Genomic DNA, 22,227 nt, shown 5'->3' with positions numbered 1-22,227 from the left:
TGTCATAAATGCAGTGCGATGCCTATCTCTTTATAGGACTTGCTCAACTATAAACTTGAATTACACATTTGAGGCTGAACATGGGGCTCTACTTATCCTTTGAGAAAACTCAACCTTATAGAATGCATTCTTAATTCCCTGCCACTGTACTAACTCACAATGCAGGGACCTGAGACAGTGCATAGGGGAATGTTGTTTCTAAGTTTTATTACCAATGCTGCAATCCCAGTGATTTCCAAACTCTAAGACATAGAGTCATGAAATTGGAAGAGGCTATCTTTATGTGCTGGTGACTCATCTTGTTATCTTCATTTAGGTCTACGTGCAGAGCCTTTGCCCTCTCAGGGTTGTTCAGCCGTCTTAGATGTGGTGTCAGGCTGGACTTCTGACCCTATTTCTATCAGTTAATACTAACTACTGGTTAGAACCTATGCCTATGGACTGAAACTCTCTCTAAAGGAACACTTGCTACAACTAGAGTGTTTATAAAATTTCCCCAAACTGTAAATTTTCAAAATGTGTTGCCTGGCCTCCAAACATACAATCTGACAGCTGATCAGAAGGCTGCTAAATAGATACTTTTGTTTAAAATGCCCTTGTTCTGACCGCTCCCAGAAGATTAGCTATAGCAGGCCCCAAACACACACAAACATATTTATTACAAAAGTTTAAGGGTAAGGTGTATGAAGCTCAGTGTCAAAGAAAATTGAGGCTGCCTCTTAGAAGAATCAGGGATAGCTTATAAAATGTTTTACAACATGCTGAATGAGTATGCTATTCTATAAACAACAAAGAAACTACCACCATGGGGGGGGAGGTAGACTTAAACTGCTGGATTACCAATACTATTACAAACTAGGGGGAAAAAAATCTATATGTCCCAACATAAATAAACGGTAAGATAAATGGCAGTTAATCCATGCATGTTTATTTATAATGATAATGTTTTCAAGGAGTACAGCATGACATGGGAACATGGGAAATCTCGTGATTTATGGTCATCATAGGCTACTGGAATTTGTTTTTACCCTTTAGTCATACTTCACTACTGGTACCAATTTCTCAGTATTGGTATATATTTTTAAATTGAATTTCAAAATAATTTTGTTATATACCAGGGCAGCCAGATTTACCAAAATAATACAGGATGCTCATTTAATTTTGAATTTCAGCTAAACAAAAAAAAATTTTTAGTGTAAATATGGCCTGTGTACAATTTGGAATATACACATACTAAAAAGTTGTTATTTTTATCTAGCAACCCTAGGTATAATACAAATGTGTTAGTGAAAAGATTTTTACAAAATATATTAATTGATACCTTCAAAAGTCTCAGTTTTACAGTGTTGCATTGCCTGTGGGATATGGAATTGATTCTGATGGTAATTAATGGATTAGAATGAACATTAGAAAATAGTCTGCTCTGTGATTTTACAAGTGAAATAAGATCAATGAGGAGTGACATGCTAATAGTGACTCTGAGCTAGTAGTAAACTTAAGACCAGAACACAAATATCCTGAACCCAGTCAATGCCTCTTGCACTTATGTCACACTGTGTCTTTACCTGACTGCACAGATATCTATGCTAAAATAAGGTATGCTTATTAATAATTATTATTAACATTAATTATTATTAATAATTATTGATTATCTTAATTATTATTAATTATTGGTTGTCTTATTAATATCTATGCTTAAGTTACCATAAAATGATATGCATTCTAAGAAAATAAGAGAAAATTATGGCTTCTAGTTTATTACTATTGCCAAGATTAAAAAAAAAATTTACTATCATTCATTCATTCACCTACTGAAGGTGTTCTATGAGCCACATTATTATTCCAGGCCAAAGAGTACAAATTAACAAGATGCATGAAGCTCCTGCCGACATTGAGTTTACATACTGGAGAAAGAAAAAGCATCAGCAACTGAATAAAGAAGCAAAATGTTTTTTGATTTAGACCATAGAGGAAAACGATATGTTGAAGCGATATGGTAGCTAGGTGGATGAGGTGAAGGGACTATTGTAGAGGAGGTGATCAGGAAAGGTCTTTCAAAGGTTTTGAAACATGAAGGATGAGACGACATCAGTCACAGAGAGACCAAGGGAAGCATTTCAAACGGCGGAGGGAGGCATTTCAAAGATAAGCTCAGGGAGATAGAAGTGGCCAGACCATGGTGGCCCTAGAAGATCATTTTGAAAAATGTGGGTTTCATTCCAAGACCAATTTGATGTCACTGAAAGATCTGATCTTTTTATACCTTACAACGCATACTCTGTGGAGAATATTGTGGAAGAACAAGAGTGGAAATGGTTAATTACTGTGGCCTCTTTCAAAGATGATGGTGGCATGAACCAAACAGCAGCAGTGGAGGAGAAAAAACCCCACAGATTCTTGGCTTCAAAATAAATTTTAGAGGGGGAGCCAGTGGGATCTCTCAATGGCCTGATATGGGCCAGGAGGGAAATGCAGGGATCAAGAATGATTGCTCAATTTTTGAGCTACTGGGTGAATTGTGGTGCCATTTACTGGGAAGGCTTGAGCGCCTCGTGAAGGGGTAGGAGCTACAAGTTTCATATTTGTCATATTGTGCGTTAGATGCTTATTAGACATTGAATTGGAAATGTCAGGTCAGTGAGATCAGGAGTTGGAAGTCTGTAAAAAGGATTCCAGAAAAGACATGCATTTTTTCTTAAACAATACGAGTGAATGGAATATTCTCTCTTTAGGCTGAGAGAAGAGGGTCAAGACTGAGCCCTAGCTCTCTAAACTTTCTGGGTAAAAGTGTAGAAGACTTTAGAAGGTACAGGAATAGACGTAGAAGGAAAACTAGGGAAGAGGGGTCTCAAGAAACCGTAAGGCCCAAGATTTATAAGAAGGAGCAAATGATTAAGCATTTCAAATGAAAAATGGAGTCTTATGAGAACAGAGACATATTCCCTGGATTTAAAATATAAAAGCATTAGTTGTCTTCCACAAAAGCAATTTCACTTTATGTGGTTTGAAAAAAAAAAGTCATTCAGTGTGGAAAGGTAACTGTTCACAGGTATTTTTGAATGTCTGTATCCTTTCAAAAATATCCTGCATACACATATAGACATAAGTCCTTTTTTGTTTTAAATATAAGTGGGAACACATATTCTATGCTCTTGGAATACTGCCTTTTTTTTTTTTTCTTTACATTTTGGGTATCTTCCCTTATGAGTATTTGTACATTTACAATGTTATTTTAATGCCTTCTTACTATTTAAGGATTTGATGTGCACTTGACTTTTTCTTACATATACAATTCATTATACTGGATTATACTATATACTTAGCTCTAAGTCCATGCACCAACAATCAGGACCCTTCAAAAAGGAACAAAGGGACAGAGAAGTGAACTGAATTGAGGGACAGCGATGTGCTCCCCTACAGAGATTAGAAGAGGAACTAGAACCCACAGGTTCTTTCTGTTGTACCTTCTTGCTTCCTTTTATGTTATAAGAGCTGGTTGACATTTGGAAAAATTGTGAACTGAAACAAAATTCACAAGCACTTAACAAATCAGGTTTTTTCAAGAGTGATATTATAATTGGATTTCTTATTTACTCTTTTTCAACATTTTCATTGTGAAATATAACATATATACAAAGAAAAGAAAGAAAAAGCAATAATTTTCAAAGTACACTTCAACAAGTAGTTACAGAACAGATTTCAGAGTTTGTTATGGGTTACTATCCCACTATTTCATATTCTTCCTCCTAGCTGCTCCAAACTGCTGGAGGCTAAAAGAAATATCAATATAGTGACTTAGCAGCCATACTCATTTGCTAAATCCTATTTTCTCTATTATAACTCCTTTTTAAAAAAATATTTCTATTGAAAATCTTCACACACATACAGCCACAAGGTATATAAACAGTGGCTCACAATATCATCACATAGTTGTGTATTCATCACCGTGATCATTTTTAGAATATTTGCATCATTCCAGAAAAAGAAATAAAAAGAAAAAAGAAAAAGCTCATACATCCCATAACCCTTACCCCTCCCACCAGTATTTCAATCTACTCAATTTTTTACCCTTTATCCCCCAGCCCCATTATTTATTTTTTTTATCCTTATCCTTTTACACATCTGTTCATACCCTGGATAAAAGGAGCATCAGACACAAGATTTTCACAATCATATGGTCACACTGTAAAAGCTGTATCATTATACAATCAAGAATCAAGGCTACTGGAACACAATTCAAAAGTTTCAGGTACTTCCATCCAGCCACTCCAGTACATCATAAACTAAAAAGGGATATCTATATAATGTATAAGAATAACCTCCAGGACAACCTCTTGACTCTGCTGAAATACCTCAGCCACTGAAACTTTTTGTCTCATTTCTCTCTTCCTCCTTTCGGTCAAGAAGGCTTCCTCATGATGCCAGGTCCCAGTGAATCCCAGGAGTCCTGTCCCACGTTGCCAGGGAGATTTACACCCCTGGGAGTTATGTCACACATACGGGGAAGGGCAGTGAGCTCGCTTGCTGAGTTGGCTTAGAGAGAGGGGCCACAGTTGAGCAACAAAAGATTTTTCTCTGGGGGTGACTCTTACGCATAATTACAAGTAGGCTTAGCTTCTCCTTTGCAGGAATAAGTTTCACAGGGGCAAACCCCGAGATCAAGGGCTCAGCCTGTTGATTTAGTTGCCCCGAATTCGTACAAGAATATTAGAAATTCCCCATATGGGGACGTTGAATATTTCCTCCTTTCTCACTTTCCTCCTTTCCCAGTACAGTCTGCTTAAGAGCTTACAATCTAGAACCCTTTATAATAGGTCCCAACCTGATAACCCATGTTTCTTGACTTCAATTCTCCAAGTTTGTACCTTATTCTTATTGACTCTTCCAGTCATTAAAATTAATATGTGAGTCAGTATGATTTCTCTTCAAAGCCAGGCGATTTAAATGGCTTTGTTTTTTTGTTGTTGTCATTGGTTGTTTGCTGTTTTCCTTATTCCCTTGGTTTACTTATTTTATACTTACTTGCCCCAGATTTCAACAGAACCTGTGGCTCCAAAATTCCTTTCTTAAAACCAATCTAGAAAATTAGAATAGCATTACTGTACAATTTTTAGATTCAGCTCCTACTCTCTCAGAACCTGACACTTTGGAAATACCACATAAACTAAGACTATAACAAAGATTTTATAGTGAATACATTTCCTTCAATTACTGAAAGTGACTTATGTAAAATCCATAATCTATGCTCTCCCCCCAGTCTAATCCCTCCTCCTTCTTTTATGGCCATTGCTTTTATTTCCCCCTTGTTATCTTCTACAATCTCCATGATCTTGGCTTATTTCATTTCCTCCAACCTTTATTTCCTGTTAGGACTGTTTCTCCCAGTGTAGTAAGCAGGTGTCAGTGGAAAAGTGGGCAAAGTACAAGAAAAGATAGAAAGAGCAACCCACTCTTGTCCTCACCACCAACTGCCTTTGCTGCTTAAAGATGAAAGACCTGAAACTCCTATTGGTGCTAAAAAAGTAGTTTGTGTTCAATTTGGAGATTAGGACACAGAAAGACACACTGTATGTAATGCACAGCATTACAATGGAACCCAGAATAACGAAAACCTGGTGGTCCAGGTGAGTGTAATAAAAATATGAACGTGCTCAAATCCATATATACGTCATGCCTTTTCCTTCTTTCTCCCTTCACAGCCAACTTGAGACCACAAACTGAGATGCCCATTGGATGTGTCTTCTTTTGCCCGCACAAATATTTTAAAACGCTTAAATTAGTTGCCAACATTTAAAATTGGGAAATGTTATGTGAAAATCCAGACTTGCAGGTGCTTTTGAATTGGCAACACGGAGCCAGCTGGCCAGCATGATGACAATTGGCCACAGCTGAGGAATAGCTATTCCTTTACACACAGTGAGAGTTCTACACTTTGCCATATGCCCAATTATTTTACATCTAGTCCATCTCATTCATTCTTGTTACCGGCCCAAGCACTGGAGGCATGTGAATTCATGACCTTTCAAAATGAAGTACTGCCAAGTGCTTTCGAATAAAGAATTGGCAACCTTTCCAAAGTCGCTGAGGACTCTCTTTTCCCCCCCTCTTATCTATAAAGAAATTAGGCCCTGACCTAGAACCTTCCCATCAGATACCCAGCAGCATACACTCTGACCCTCTGGTTTCTGAGAGTCTAGACATCTGGGAGAACTGGAAACAAGACAGAAAGGAATAGGAGGGGAAGAACGTGGTGTGTTCTGCTCATGTTTCTCCCATACTACAAGCTATCCTGCCATTATAAGTGTATTGAAGGTGCAAACCTCTGGCTACTCCCAGGAGTTTACTCATTCTAGAGCAATTTTCAAAGACCCAGAAAAGCTATCAAAAGCCAAAGGCAAGACTCTAAAATAAGGATTGCATGCCATAGCTGTTGAAAAGGTGGTAAAGAGGGATTCCTTTACAAAGAATAAATTAAATGTTACCAAGAGCCAGGGGTAAGTGAAATTGGGGAATTATTGCTCAATGGGTATAGAGTTCTGTTTGGGTTGATGAAAAAGTTTTGGCAATGGTGGAAGTGATGGCAGCACTACATTGCAGATGTAATGAATGCCAATGAATTATACACTTAAACATGGCTAAAATGGTAATAGCACTACAAAAAAAAAAAGAAGAAAAATGAAGTCTGGAACAAGAGGCCTTCTCCAAATTCTGCTTGACCACCATACCATGTTCACATCCTCTCTGCTCATCACTGCATCCAAGCTATTTCCAGAAGAATCCATGGTGTCCCCAAGGAATTTAGTAACTACCTTCATGTGAGATAAGAGGCAAATGTGAAATGATGGTTTATGCCATATTTTAAGCAACAACACAAAGCCTTGAGAACACCACCACTTCTGTACAGCAACACGGAGCCAAAAACATACAATTTAACACACTTCGAATCATCCCACACAGCTGGATGAACACAAACCCAAGAATGTTATACGATAATACGACACTTACAAATTGCGTTTTACAAAAGAAGTCAAACCATTAGTTCATCAAAACATTTAAAACTGAAGAGCAGAAAACTAACCTGGCAAAGAAACAGTCCCCAAGAGCACAAACTGGGATGCGGGCAGGTGGGGCAAGAGGAGATGGACAGTGCCCTGGATGGGAAGCACATGAACTCAGGGTGAAACTAATGTTGAGCTACAAATGACCAATAGGCATATTATTTGTGAAAAGACCCAGCTGCAATTCAGCATGTAAGACTGAGCTCTGATACTTGTGGGGCACATATTTCTACCTAATAAAGCTTCTTTACCCAGGAAGTTCTCTTAGTAGATCCACGTGTATGTAAACAGCTTAGAAGTGGTCTATCTTCAAGTTAAGGACAGACATAACTAATGTGCTGGTCGCCTCCATGGATCAATCACAGTTCAATCAGCAGTGAAAATAAAATAATTATGAAGTGACTCTACGGGGAAATGCAGTTTCTCTGATAAGAAGTGCATTTGCACAACTTTTCAGAAATAGAGCCATTATGTACAGTTCGCTGCTCATGGATTCTAGTTACCCCATCACACATACTGTACTTGAAGTAGAAATTGAAAACTCCAGTACTGGGCATGATAAGCGTCATCCTGGGTTAGTTAGGAACTTGAACTTACTTTTCTTCTTTCACAGATCTGATTTCATCTGATCTGCTGGCCACCTCCAATCACTTCATTTTTCCTTCACTGTCCTTTTCCCTGTATCTCTCTACTTGCCATTACACAATGGTGAATGCCCTGCTTTGAAGTTATCCTCAGAGAATATGGCCTATGTTTAAATGGAACAAATGAGCAGTATCTCTGAGCTGAAGCTTTGAACTTCATTCTGGATTACATTTTTAGAAGGGCAACTGTTCATGCAGGAGAATAAGCAAGGGTTGGGTACAATACTTTAAGAGCTGTTATGTAGGACTCGATTTATTACTGCGTATGGGTCTGGAAGGCAAAGCAGATCCAAAGAGTAGAAGTTACAGGCAAACGGATTATAACTCAACTCTTTACAAACAGAAATGCTTGTCTTGTCCAGTAGTGAATTCCCTATGCCTGAACATGTTCAAACAGATCTAAACAAAATTCCTTTTAGGTGCATGATGGAAGGAATGCCAGGCTTGGATAATAAAGACAAAAGACTCAATCAGCTCTAATTCCAAAAGTCTATAGTTTTCTGATAAATAACATTACCTGAGTATATTTTCCATAATTGAGATACATAGTTGTACACACCCAAGTAAGGAGGCTGACTGAAGATAATTTCAGGAAAAACCAAGATGGGAAAGATGCCCATCTCTAACCCTATATAGTAGAGGAATGATTCTATTCTAGATTTGGATAAAGACAAATCTGAAGTAGATATGAAGACAGAAAAAAGGATTGGTAAAGATAAAAGGTTGGCAGGCCAGAGAACCTTCAAGAGAAAATCTAACAGTAAACAGAAGAAACTATGCTTATGTAATTATCCGCAAATGAGGTGCCAAATGTAAAGGCAGTTTATATAAAAAAAAAAAAAAAAAAAAAGCTAAAATGTGACATACTCTAATAGACATTTAGGACTCTTGGTTTTCTGTTTATGATTAAGGGAGAAAATAATAAGAAAAAACAACGACCCCACTCCACGTCTGCATGGGTCGCTAAAGAGCCATAAAAGCTTCTCCACCCTAGCGGTCCAACAGATGAAACAGTCCTTGTTCAAAATGTCTTTGGTTGGCAAAGACTTATAAACAGATTGAGAGGGTTCTAAGAACATTAATTAAGTCAGACTATTGTTTCTAAAATTTAGCTTAGGTATTGCAGAGAAAAGTTTCTCAGCACCCTCCCCCCCCCCAAAAAAAAAAAGTTATGGACAAGAAGGTTGGAAGACCGACTGATTTGACTGCACTAATGCCACACCAATACTTTCTGCAAAACTTGACTGTCTTCCTACTGTATGAGTAATGTGATCTTAGAAGTCTTGGAATCCATTTTCCCACCTCCCAACTGACCACAGTATTTTGTTAGCACAAAGACAATTGTTTTTAAAATGGTGCCATTTTGCATTTCTTTTAAAATCACTCAAGTGAAAACAAGACACAGGGAAAAAAAAGGAGCTATGAAATATACTGCAGCAATGAAAAGCCAGGATCTGTTTATTGTATGTTCTCTGCAATTCCACAAGGTGTTCCCCTTTTCTTGAAAGGTGATGATCAAAAACAACTTTATGGTTGCATCTCCAATGTTTTCCACCAAGCCATACCACATGGCCCCATCACTCACACGCACTAATACTCACCCATTCTGTCATTCAAATCACCCATCACACACGCACCCAAGAGGAAAGTAAAGGAGACCTCCCTAAGTCACACACGGACACTCGTACTTTATATTCCCAATGAGATCAGCTGGGAGTATAAAATATAGCCTATAGAAGCCTATAGTCTCAAAATATCTCCCCACAAGATACTTATTCATTATAAAGGGGAAAGTCACTTTAACATGGAGAAACCCAGCAGACACCACTTTAACCATGTAATCAAAGTTGGTGTTTTCAGTACTGAAACAAATCCATGCCATGTGCCTCCTGATGTGATGCACGGGGAAGGACACATCACTTCTCGGTGCTCGGTATTCTTGCCGAAATGCTCTTGCCAAAGCTGAATCTAGTCATGAGGAAACAGACTAACCTAACTTGAGAGCAATGCTACAAAGTCACAGGCCTGTACTCTTAAAAATTTGAGCTCATGAAAATAAAAAATAAAGAGAAAATGAAAAAAAAAGAAACAAAACAGACAGAAATAGAGATTATAGAGGACTTGGAATGTTGGAGAAGCCATAAAATATCGCTCACCTGGCTGCCGTGGCTGATGCAAGGCAACAATGATGACCAATCACAGAAATCTGCCCTCCACCCTAGCAACAGGGGTGACCAATCCCAGCCCGACACGTGTCCCTGCATGCTCCCAGCCTATATAAGCCTGTGCACTTCTTCAATAAAGCGGACGCCTTCCACTCACCCCTGAGGGCTGTCTCCTGAGTCATGTGCTGTGTGCTCTGTGTCTGTGTGACTGACTCAGTACGGACACTTACCCCCAGCCATCAGCTAACCAGCCATCAGCAACCCCACATTGGGAGACACGACAACTAAATGTGATCTTGGCCCAGAAAAAAAACAACTGACAAAATTTGAAGAAATTGTCAATTAATATTGAATCAATGATAATATCCTGATTTTCATTATCATACTATGATTCTGTAACAGAATGTTTTTAATTTTAGTAAATACACAGTGGAGTGTTTTGAGGTAAAGGGGCATGATGTCTGCAACTTGCTCTCAAATTAAAAAACAGTTTATATATCTATACACTGTGTGTGTGTGTGCTGTGTGTGCCTGTGTGGAAAGAGATACAGATAAAGTTTAACATTAGGGAATTATGAGAGGAGTATACAAGAAGCCTTTATGACATTTCTGCAATTTTTCTGTAAATAAAAAGTTTTTAAGGAATTAAAAAGAAAAAATAAAGAAGCAGGCCTAAGCTTTTTGAGGAGGAAGCTGGAAAAGAAGGAGGAATGTAATAGTATGCAGTAGGTCCCTTTCTCCTTTGCTCCTCCCTCCTTAACACAGAGATGCATTATAAATTACATATGTCCTGGGAATAATAGTTAAGAAGCATCAGAAGGAAAGTAAGATATGGCCCAACTTTGGGGCATTCTTTTTATTGAGGAGGAAAGGGAACTCAGCAGGTATTCTTGGGCGGCCTGAAATGGTCGTGCAAAAAGGGACTATGTGTCCCTCTCTCTGAGGTCTCTGATGGATCATGCATAAGGTATTTGATGCACTGAAAAAAGAAATGAAGACCAAAGTGTCCCAAGATAACATTAAGGGTTGAAATAGTTCCATATCCAGTGAATCCTTTATCATAAAAACAATGACTCATTAGTACATCCTGTTCTTATATCCCAAACCAACCTGTACTTGGTTTTTAAAGTTCACATTGATTATACACATGAGGTTGAAATTGGAATAATTTTAATTCCCAAAGTTCAATAAAGCTTAAAAAACTTGCCTAACAGATGAAAAATTTGACTTTGCTTTGAAAACTTAGCTAATACCCCAAGCCCCGACCAAGACTATTGCTGAAAACCCTAAAGAATACCCAGGGCCCTATCTGAGGCTCTCTAAGTTTTGCTAAGTTTATTTTTCAGAAAATTAAAACCTCCAGATTGTTCCTATCCCAGGTGAGCCCTGACCTCAGAGGCACCAGTCTCTCCAAGGACATCAACTAGTTGCATCCCCTTATCCCATACTGTTGACACCCCTTTTCAACATGAAGAAGTAAGAACAGTCACCGCCCAAATATCCCCAAAGATGGGAAGAACAAATGAGACGGAGGAGTTACAAAAGAGAAGATCAGATTTAACAAATATTTGTGATTACTGAATCATGATATTGATATTTCTTATTAGTCTCTAGTGTATTAGAACAGCTAAAAGGAAATACCTGAAATTATGGAACTGTACCCCATACCAAACTTTGAAATTTTCTCTGTACCTACTTATTAAACTGTACTTTGAAATGTATCACTTGTCTGCATGTATTTCACAATAAAAAAAATGCTTAAAAAAAAAAAAACGAAGCTAACTTCTTTTCCAGAAATATTTGATTCTGAATAGAGACAAAAGAAAAGAAAATGCAATCCATAGGTACAATAGTGAAAGCATTAAGAGATGTTCCTATAAGCCACAGAAAATTGGAAACTAGAAGAAAAGCGCTTGTTCTAACCACCAAGATGTAGTTACATAATCATGACACCATGACATTAATGTTCCAGAAAAAAATTAAACAAGGTGTGATGTGGTTTATAACAGAGGGCAGAACTTCAAACTGCAAATCCGATTTGCATATTAATTCAAATATGCAAATTTTTACTTTAAGAAAGAATTCCGTTTTTAAACCATCTTTAGCCAAGCTTGCTATGCTCGCTAGTACAGATCTAATCACCAATTTATTTTAAAATAAGCTCCTATAGTAAGCCAAAATCATAATGGAAAACAATCACCCTAGCAAACAGTATGCAGTGAGTTCACAGAGGAATGGAGCAAATTGGTACAGGTCCCTTATCTTCCTGTTTACTCACCACCTCTGAGAAGCCAATTTGTTTTCCATCAAGCATCAATTACTTCCCCAATTTTAATTAATGAGAACAGATATTTTAAAATTCAACCTCAGAGACCTTAACTGTTGGCTAGTAGGTTTTTTTTTCATTTCCCTAACACTCCCCAACTTCTCATCTTCCATTTCAAAGTTGCCCTTTTCCCCCTCCAAAATAGAGTGAGAGAAACTTCACACTCCTTCTAGACTTTCCTAGGGGTATACTCTCTGTGCAACCCAAAAGGACTGGAAGTAAAGACAATGTATGAGGGAAATGTCAGATATTTGAGTAGGGTGTTGTGCCCTATAACAGCCCCCCAAACAGGAGCCAGCATCTACCCCATCTGTGTTCTGCAGCCCTCCAGTACCAGAAACATTCTAGTCCCTGAGCTGCCAATGGCATGGCTCTATCAAAGCCAGCTAAAATCTTGATGATTCCTGGAGACCTAAGACCTGACATAAAGGCTCTGGAAAAGACGCTCCCCTCTATGGAGCTCACAAAATGTCAGGTCTGTGTGTAAACAGATGGCATGGTGTGCCAGTTTAAAAGGATGTACATACCCTAGAAAAGCCATGTTTTAATCCTAATCAATCTTATGAGAGCAACAGTTTCCTCTAATCCCTATTTAGTCCTATAGGTTGGAAACTTGATTAGGTTTTCTCCACAGAGATGTCTCAATAATTGAGGGTATTAAACTTGATTAGATGGAGACGTGTCTCCATCCATTATATGTGGGTCTGGATTAGTTTACTGAAATCTTATAAAAGAAGAGAAATTTTGGAGAGAATCCCTTTTGAGAACGAGGAGAGAGCGGCAGAACCATGACAGAATGACAACAGAACCAAAGAGTTCACAAGCCAGCAACCTTTGGAGATGAAGGAGAATGCCGCCAGGGGACCTCATAACAAGAGGCCTGGGGAGAAAGGTAGCAGATGCCGCCATGTCTACCACATGCCCTTCCAGCTAAGAGAGAAACACTGCATGTCACTGGCTTTCTTGAACCAAGGTATCTTTCCATGAATGCCTTAGATTGGACATTTCTATAGATTTGTTTTAATTTAGACAATTTCACAGCCTTAGAACTGTAAACTAAAAATTTATTAAATTTCCCTTTTTAAAAGCCATGCTGGGGCGGGTAATGGTGGCTCAGTGGCAGAGTTCTCACCTGCCATGCAGGAGACCCGGGTTCAAGTCCTGGAGCCTGCCTATGATTGAAAAAAAAAGGAAAAGCCATTCGATTTCTGCCATTCTGGCAGCTAGCAAACTAGAACATATGGTATGCCTAACATTTCGATTAATTTCAAGCTCTCTCTCTTCTTCTCCATGAAAAACCCATACCTATGGATAACCTTGGACTGGGATGACAACGCCACATCAGTAAAAATCAAGCCATGTTCTGATTTTTTATCTGAAGAGAAAGCAAAGACATGGGACCAAAGGATGGTATGACAGCTCTAGATATTTGAGACTTCATGCTGGTCATCAATTCCTAGGGTGATATTACCAATGAGAAATACAGATGCTTTGCCTTTTGGTTCCCATCCAGCAGGTTCTTCTTACCTTTGGTTCCATTGAAATGAAACTGTGGGTTCCTCTGCTCGAGAGAACTGACCTTTTAATCGTCCTGCTATGGTAGAAGTGGTAGTAGTCTTTCAGGGCCCCGATCTACAAAGGCAGGGTGGGAAGGAAGAGCAAAAAAAAAGAAATATTAATGCATGAGAACAGGCTTCTGTTTTCTTTTTTCTCATTAAAAGAAGAACACAAAACAAAAAAAGTCCATAAATTATGCAGTGCTGCTGTGCTTAAGTGTTACTTGAACCTTGGTGATCACTTTCCGAAAGAAAGACATGTGATATGAAATGGAGTGTCCTTGAGGCAGTGACTGCAGAACTAAAGATTATAATGGGGCAACTTAGCTTGCCCACATCTCCCTTAATGTTTAATTTATATGCAGCATTTTAAATAACTCTATATCAATCTATATCCAAATGCTAGAACGAGAAAAAACTCAAATAGCTATCAAGTTATTAAACACTGCATTTTGTTTGCTCCCACAAATGTACAATGAAGCACAGTGTTGGATTATTTATATCATTAATTTGAAAGTCTTAAGCAATAGATCACTCACCAAGGTAAGACTACCTGGTTTGTTTCCTGACTTTAGCAAGCAGTATAAACACATAGCATTTCTTCAGTTATTGCCAAATTAAATGTGGAATGGCAATTTCTAAAACAAAATAAAGATAACATATCCTACCTATTAACCAAGTTTCCCGCTTAAAATCAGGTCAATAAACCATATCTTATCCATTTCTTTAACATTTTAGTCTTCCTGTTTATGTACCCTTTTGCTTAGTTAGGCCTACTTAATATAGTTTTGAAAATAAGTCCCTGTCTACTTTGGGAAAACAAATTGACAAAATCCCAAGCAAACATATTCTCTCAGCAGATTATAAAATGTGGATGGCATAATGGAAATTGAACTATACGATGAGGATAGGAGAGTTTGGTGTTAGTTCCAGCACTCATCAGAAATATGTTTTCTTTGGGTGAATCACGTGCTTACAAAGCCTCAGTTTCCTTTTCTATAAAATTGAATTTTGTGCTTGTCAATTTCCAAGATTACTACAGCTCTCAAATTTCATTCTTTTTCATTGGCACTCTACTCGCTTTGGGCAAATACATCATGAAGCTATTTCTCCAGAACATCATGACTCTGCCCTAAATGAATGTTATCATCAGGATGTTTTCCAACTGGGAGAATTCAAAAGTTGGTTTTTCATAATTTAAACACACACACACACACACACAATTTCTCCTGCCAAAAGGTTTATTTATTTCCTTTTTCCGTCATGTTCTCAATCATTGCCCTACCCTTTCCAATAAGGATGATCAACCCAATTTCTGTTCCATTTAGGAGTCATCTCTTCACGGGGACTTTATGCTCTAATGGAGTCTCTTAAGATCATTAAAATATGAAAGAAAGTCTGACGGCTTCCATTTTTTATTCTAGTGGAAACTGCCTTGACCTACACAGAAGAGATTCTGGGCTCTAAAAACAGGTGGTGAATAAGGGCAGGGAAATCACAGCCTCTTATCTCAGTGATTGGGGCCAGAAGCTGTAGCAAACAATGAGGAGGGTAAGATGCACACCCAATCTCCAAGTGTTTTCCGAGAAGGAATTTACAGGCCAATTTTAAGATTCTACAGGATCAGGAACAGAATTCAGGGGGGTGCCCCTAAACCCTAAATCTTACAATCACAAGCTTAGGGTTTTCATACGTTATGTAGATTCTGGTCAAGACTATTTCTTGGGTAACTACAGTATTTCTTATGGAAAGGAACACAGAATCTCTAAGGAAGTATAAAAGAATGTAACTGCCATGGTAGGTGAATTGGTTCTACATGAATTAGAATAGATTGATTGCCAAAGTATAATGAGTGAAAAACATAAAGGTGCAGAACATGTACATGACCCAATTTTTGTAGAAGAAAAACAGAGAGAATCTATATTACACGTGTGTATATGCACAGATTATTTCATGAAGGTGATTCAAGAAATCGAAGAGGGACGTTCTTGTCATTGTTTATATATAGGCATTAATTTTTTTCTTTCCCTTTTCTTTTTTTTTTTTTTGGCATGGGCAGGCTCCAGGAATCGAACCCTGATCTCCGGCAGGGAAGGGCAGAACTCTGCCACTGAGCCAACAACAAAGTAAAATGAAATAAATAAGACAAACAAAACAATGAAAATAGCAAGTGCTCCAATCCGGCTTCCTTTTCCAGGGGCCCATATACTCCGAAAGTCCATGGGACTGGTACAGAGGGCTTCATCCACCTTCAGGTTGTCATATCTTTAGTGCAGTAAGCTCGACTTGACAATGTCTTTCAATGATTTTATTTCCTCTATTAAGTTGTGGAATGGTGTCCATTTATTGATTGGTGCCTATTTTATTGAAACTCTACCAAGTACAAGGCATTTTCTGCTCTTCTACATTATATATTTATACCTTAATTCCCCCAAGAACCCTGGAAGATAAATATCATTATATCCAATGTGATAAATGAGTATATCGAGGCTTTCGATGTGCCTAGATTTACATAGTTGGTGTTGATTTTGAGGTGGTCAAATGTGAATCCTTGTTGAATATCCACTAGTATGGGATGAATTCAGCTAAGTTTTGTGATGAATCCTGTGGACACACTCAAAATAGTCATCTCAGTGTCCTAGTGGTAAGTTTTCCTTTACTGCAGAGCTAGAAAGCCAACATCTATGCAGTAGGGTTCTGGAAGGGGTTAAGGCTCTACCCAAGAAGTGCAGATAAAAGGAGAGGGTCTCAAGGAGTAGTCTTCAGGCATCTGCATGTTCTGCAGTAGCTGCAGCAGAGGTCTTTGCATTTGGTTCCTAGCTCTCTGGGCATACATTTTGCACGATCCCTGTTTTGAGGGTGAGTTGGTAAGAGATTGTACAAGAGCAAAAGTGGTGACACAGGGTAGCTCCCTCATTCCTCGGTTTCCTGGGTAGGGTAGGAGCAGCAGCTCACTTGGAGGCTCGGTTCTGTTGGTGTGGCTTTGGGCCTCCTGATTAAAAGCCTACACTAGGGCGGACCATGGTGGTTCACCAGGCAGAGTTGTCATCTGCCATGCCGGAGACCAGGGTTTGATTCCTGGTGGCCTGCCCATGAGGAAAAAAAAAACCTACACCAAACCCCTTCTGGTTTAGAACAACTAATAAATCCAAGTCTCTGTAGGAGTTTTCCTTGAATATCTAAAACTGCCAAGATCAACACTTTTTAAAAAGGCGCTAAACCCTTAATACAATCTCACATAACTTGGAGCTCCTCTGGAGCCATGGGCTATAGGCCCCAAGGTCCTCTGGCCATGGGATGGCTGGCCCTGGCTCGCTGTATCTACTCGGACATCCTATTAGGCTACTACCATCGCTCTGGTCTCCTCACAGCCATCTGCACCACCCTTCTCTCTCACATCTGTTTTCTAGACAGTAGCCAGAATGATCTTAAAAACATGCACACCTGGCAATGCCATACCCCTGCCTAAAAGCCTTTAATGGCTTCCCTTTGCTCTTTAAATAAATAGCAATCATTAATTTAATGTTACTTAATAATATAGCTTTCAAAAAATAAATCACATATGGAATTAAAATAAATAATAGGGGGAACAAATGTTAAAATAAATTTAGATCGAAATGCTAGTGATCAATGAAAGGGAGGGGTAAGGAGTATGGTATGTATGAATCTTTTTCTGTTGTCTTTTTATTCCTTTTTCTGAACTGATGCAAATGTTCTAAGAAATGATTATGATGATGAATATGCAACTATGTGATCATATTGTGAATTATGGATTATATACGTAGAACGTAATGATCATAAGTTAAGATGTTTGTGTTTGTTTGTTGCTATATTTAAAAAAATTTTTTTTAATTAAAAAAAATAATCAGATTAATAAATCAAACACTGCAGCTGCCAGGCAGTACTTCTATATGCTTTACCTAACTCAATGCTTGAAGACGTAAATTTACTCTGACCTTAGGTCTGCGTGATCTTTTCCAGCCTCCCTCTCCAGCCTCATCTCAAAGCCCACTCACTCTCATTCTCTGGATTCCTGCCATCCAGGCCTTCCTTCACTCCCTTGACCATGTCATGCTTCCTCCCAGCACACAGCCTCGCATCTTCTGTTCCCTCTACCTGCAGCACCCACCCCCATCCCCACCCTCTCACCCAGATTTCCCGTCCTTATCCTGTATGTCTCAACTCAAGGAGGAAGTCTTCCTTAATGACCCAGACTCGGTCAGGTTCCTTTATTATATCCTATCCCAGAATCATAAGAATACTTACCAGTAATTATGCCTTGACTAGTGCAACTACTATTTAATCTCTGTGCTCCCACCCACTGTAAGCTCCACTGAGGCAAGGACTCATCTGGTTTTACTCACCATATTATCACTCAGCACATAACAGGTTCTCAGAAAAGACTGCTGAAGAGTGATATAAAATAAGAATCCTTGAAGAACTAAAAGTATATATATTATAGCTATATGCAGTTCAAATTGCTAATACGAGTATTATGAAACTATCAAATAAAGGCTAATTTCAGCAAAAATGACCCAGCTCTTTCTTAACTGAAATGCCCCTTCTGCCAGGGTTGCAGTTCTAAAGACTGTGGGTTGAGAGATTGCTAGAATTTTGCAAGATAGCAGCTGAGGAAATGTTCATTAGTTCAATTATTTTGCCTCATCCAAACAAAATAATCTATTGCCTTCCAGGATTATATATATACTTAAAAGCATATTTACTTCTCTCATCTATTAATATGCATAGCCATTTTTGGCAAGGATGTGTCTTTTATATTCTTTCAACAGCACCAGCAAGCTAGGGGCATTTAATAAACATTAAGAAGAAAAATGTCATAACATGTTGGAAGTTATTCAAACTAAAGACAGTGTATAAAAACAGAGCTGTAATATTATCTGTAAGCAGGCACTCCATCGAGCTCCTCAGGAGTAATGTAAAACAATGGATGACTGTGTTTATATGTTATGCAATAGCAACAAAGACTAAGACAAGAAACGATATATAACTAACATAGAGATATTTTATAAATGAATCAAGAATAATAGGAGTATCCAAAATACAAAATCGATGGCGGAAATTAAAGCCCAACCTTTCCCTTAACACTATACATGAAGGAAAAAGAGAATAATTTCCCTCCTCTCAGCTCTCTTAAGCTCCTCTTCTATAAACACAAACACTCCTCCCTGCCTGGCAACCCAGCTTTATGTACAACTGGAAGTAGATGATTTCATCTTTGGTTCCTAACACTGTCTAATTGTTGTGCTTTTTCTTCTTTAGTGGCAGCCCCTTACCTTTGCACCCAGAATTTTCTATCTCTACCCTTTTTCAAGCCAAAGTTAGGGAAGGCTTTTATGCACGGCTGGTGAGATGCAATGTCTTAGCATTTTATTAGAAAATTAAAACTTAAACCAAATAAATGAGCCCATAGTGCTTGTATTTCAAAAGCAATCATTGGAGGGTTTTTTCCTCCCGCTGGCAGCAGGCAGGCAGCTTCCCAGTGTCTCTAAATTCTCATGTTACACGTGAGCTACTGACTTTCGAGCAGAGGGCTGGCAGCCAGAAGACCCACACTTGACCCTGCCTCTGCCCGTGCTGGCGGCTGTTCAGAATTTATTCACATGAACAGTCTCACCTGTGCTTGCAGCTAAATGCCCCACCAGCCTCATGACTCCCTGAGTATAGTTTGCAGCCTCCCTGTACAAAACTATATAACTATAGAGTGACCAATTGCTTCCCAGACACGAGACTCCTGACTGCTAAAACCAGGACAGTCCCAGGCCAACAGGGACAGTTGATCACCCTGGTATGAAGAGTCAAAGTCAATGACACTGACGAATTCTCAGTTCTCCCAGGCTGCTTGTCCACCCTGTGTTCCCTCTCATACTCTCCAATTTATAAATGTCTCCCAATTCTGCATTACTTTTTTGAAAAATGATTTACCTCTGTTTACAAACAAGTTGATCAAAAACTGGGCCAAAATTTGAAAAGACATTTCAAAAAAGATGATATACAAATGGCCAATAAATACATGAAGAGATGCTCAGATGCAAATTAAAATCAAACGAGAGGGGCAACAGTAGCTCAGTGGCAGAATTCTCACCTGTCATGTAGGAGACCCAGGTTCGATTCCCAGAGCCTGCCCATGCCAAAAAACATCGAACAAGATCACCCTCCACCCACACTAGAACGGCTAAAATTAGAAAGACTGACAATACCAAATTTCAGTGAGACTGTAGAGCTCCAGAGCACTCATACATTGCTAGTCAAAGTGTAAAATGGTTTGACTACTTTGGAAAACAGTTTGACAGCTTCTTAAGAATTTCTTAGGAAACAGCTGCCCTCTGCAAACCCACTTTATCTCTAAGTATCTACCCAAAATAAAAGTATATTTCCAAATAAAATTCACGTAAGTATTCATAGCAGCTTTCTTGATAACAGCTCCAAACTGGAAACGATGTAAGTGTCCAAGAGCTGGCAGCATATGAATTGTGGAATGCTACTCAGCAATAAAAAGGAGAAACCACTGACATATATGACACATGTGGATAAATCCCAAGACATAATGCTGACACAGAAGAACGCAGTCTACAAACTCCATTGATATGAAATTCTATAATAGACAAACTAACCTATAGCGACAGAAAACAGACCAGTAATTGCCATGGACTGGGAAAAGGCTTAGGAAACTTGGAGTGTCAGGTATGTTCTGCCTCTTGATTCTGGTGGTATTAGAGCAGTTATCAGTGCATAAGTTTGTGGGAACCACTGCACGGACCTGCAAAAGCCCACTGCATTTTTCCCCGACACTGTGCTCAATGACATCAGGTAGATGATTTGAAATCAATAATGATGGAATTACTTCATGAAAGTTGGCAAATGTTACAATTCAAGGCTTTCATTTTCTCTCTGAAGAGTCAGTTGATCAGTTGTCAATATTCATCCAATGGTATATTAAATGGCTGCATTTTATTGTATATAACGTAGACCGCAATAATGGTGATTTCATGAATTCCTCTCTTCTGATTCATGATTATCTCTGTAGAATAATTGGGAACCAAAAGAACCCAGTTGCCTGGGGCTCAAGTTTATCCTCCAGCCCACACTTCTTCCATCCTCTCAGCTGAGGTAAGGAAGAACTGAGCTTCAAGGACCATTGTTCTTGTTGATACCCACTGACCAAGCTTGAGAAGTCCAAGACTGTCACCTCTTTTTTTTAACCTCTGACATCCCACCACAGATCTCCCTCTCTCCTTTAAGCCATTGTTATTTTCTCTTATGTGTAACCAAACTCAATCTTTATGGAGCAACATCTCAGCCATGATTCTCTCTCTTCTCGAACCTTGCTATTTATTTTCCCCTCTTTTCTACATTAAATAAAAAGCAAACAAACAATACTTTACTGTGTCCTCAATGTCATAGTTTCCGAACTAGTTTATTCATTAGTTCATTCATTCATTCACCACACATATACTTAGCAGTGTAAGGTATGTTTCAGGCACAATATTTGGTTATGGGAAATACAGAAGTGATCAGAGTAGCCCCTGCCCTTACCCTGAGGAGCTAACGTGTTACTGGGAGAAAGAGCTTTCTAACCAGACAGAGTACCATGTTCAGATCCCTAAAGCAGGAGAGACTATAGCATATTTGAACTGCTGAAAAGAAGATAAGAAGACATAAGAGCAAGGAGAAGGGCCAACCATGCAGGTCAAGGAGAGCATGGTGAAATGTGCTTTTTTTCTTGCAGCATCAGGAAACCACTGAAAGGTATTAAGTTGAAACTGTCCTTAGGTAGTGGTTTTGCTATCTATGTGATATCTGGCCCTCAACATATCCATGTTTGAACTCACCAAAGGAAAACACCTCTAATGGTGGAATGTATGGTTCTGATAGTAAAGGCATGTAGGAGGTCAGTAATCCAACAGTACCCCCAAAAACACACCATGGATATATTACTGCCATATGAGAATGATTAGAACTGCTTGGATGCAGCTAATTCTTTTTATTTTTTTAATTTAATGTTTTGAATGTTGTTATTGTGAAATGTAACAGATATACAAAGAAAAGAAAGAAAAAGCAATAATTTTCAAAGAATACTTCAACAAGTAGTTACAGAACAGATTTCAGAATTTGTTATAGGTTACCATTCCACTATTTCAAATTTTTCCTTTTAGCTGCTCCAAAACACTGGAGGCTAGAAGAAATATCAATATAGTGATTCAACAGTCACACTCATTTGTTCAATCCTATTTTCTCTACTATAACTTCTCCTTCTCCTTTGACCCTTCACCCAATCTACAGGGATCTTTAGGCAATGCCCGTCTTGACTTTTTCATGTTGAGAAGGGGTGTCAACACCAAAGGATGGGGGGTGTAATTAGTTGATAATCTTAGTGAGGCTGGACTCTGTCACCTCTTAAACTCATTTCAAATTCAGACAGAAAGTTACAGACACAGTGCCTGAATATATGGCTTTCCC

General features: G+C 38.6%; 1 protein-coding gene across 3 annotated transcripts in view; it reads right to left on the bottom strand.

The window, feature by feature from the left end:
- Positions 1-22,227, bottom strand: part of PCSK5 (proprotein convertase subtilisin/kexin type 5) — a 441,103-nt gene that overhangs the window by 385,219 nt on the left and 33,657 nt on the right. For all 3 annotated transcript variants that reach the window (XM_077148451.1, XM_077148453.1, XM_077148452.1), the window contains exon 2: positions 13,721-13,825. In XM_077148451.1, coding sequence (XP_077004566.1) covers positions 13,721-13,825 — 105 coding nt within the window. The remainder of the gene's footprint in view (positions 1-13,720; positions 13,826-22,227) is intronic.

The sequence above is a fragment of the Tamandua tetradactyla genome, chromosome 2 (genome assembly GCF_023851605.1).
Source record: "Tamandua tetradactyla isolate mTamTet1 chromosome 2, mTamTet1.pri, whole genome shotgun sequence".
In the NCBI taxonomy this organism is placed as follows: domain Eukaryota; kingdom Metazoa; phylum Chordata; class Mammalia; order Pilosa; family Myrmecophagidae; genus Tamandua; species Tamandua tetradactyla.
This window is presented reverse-complemented; position numbering and strand designations above follow the sequence as displayed.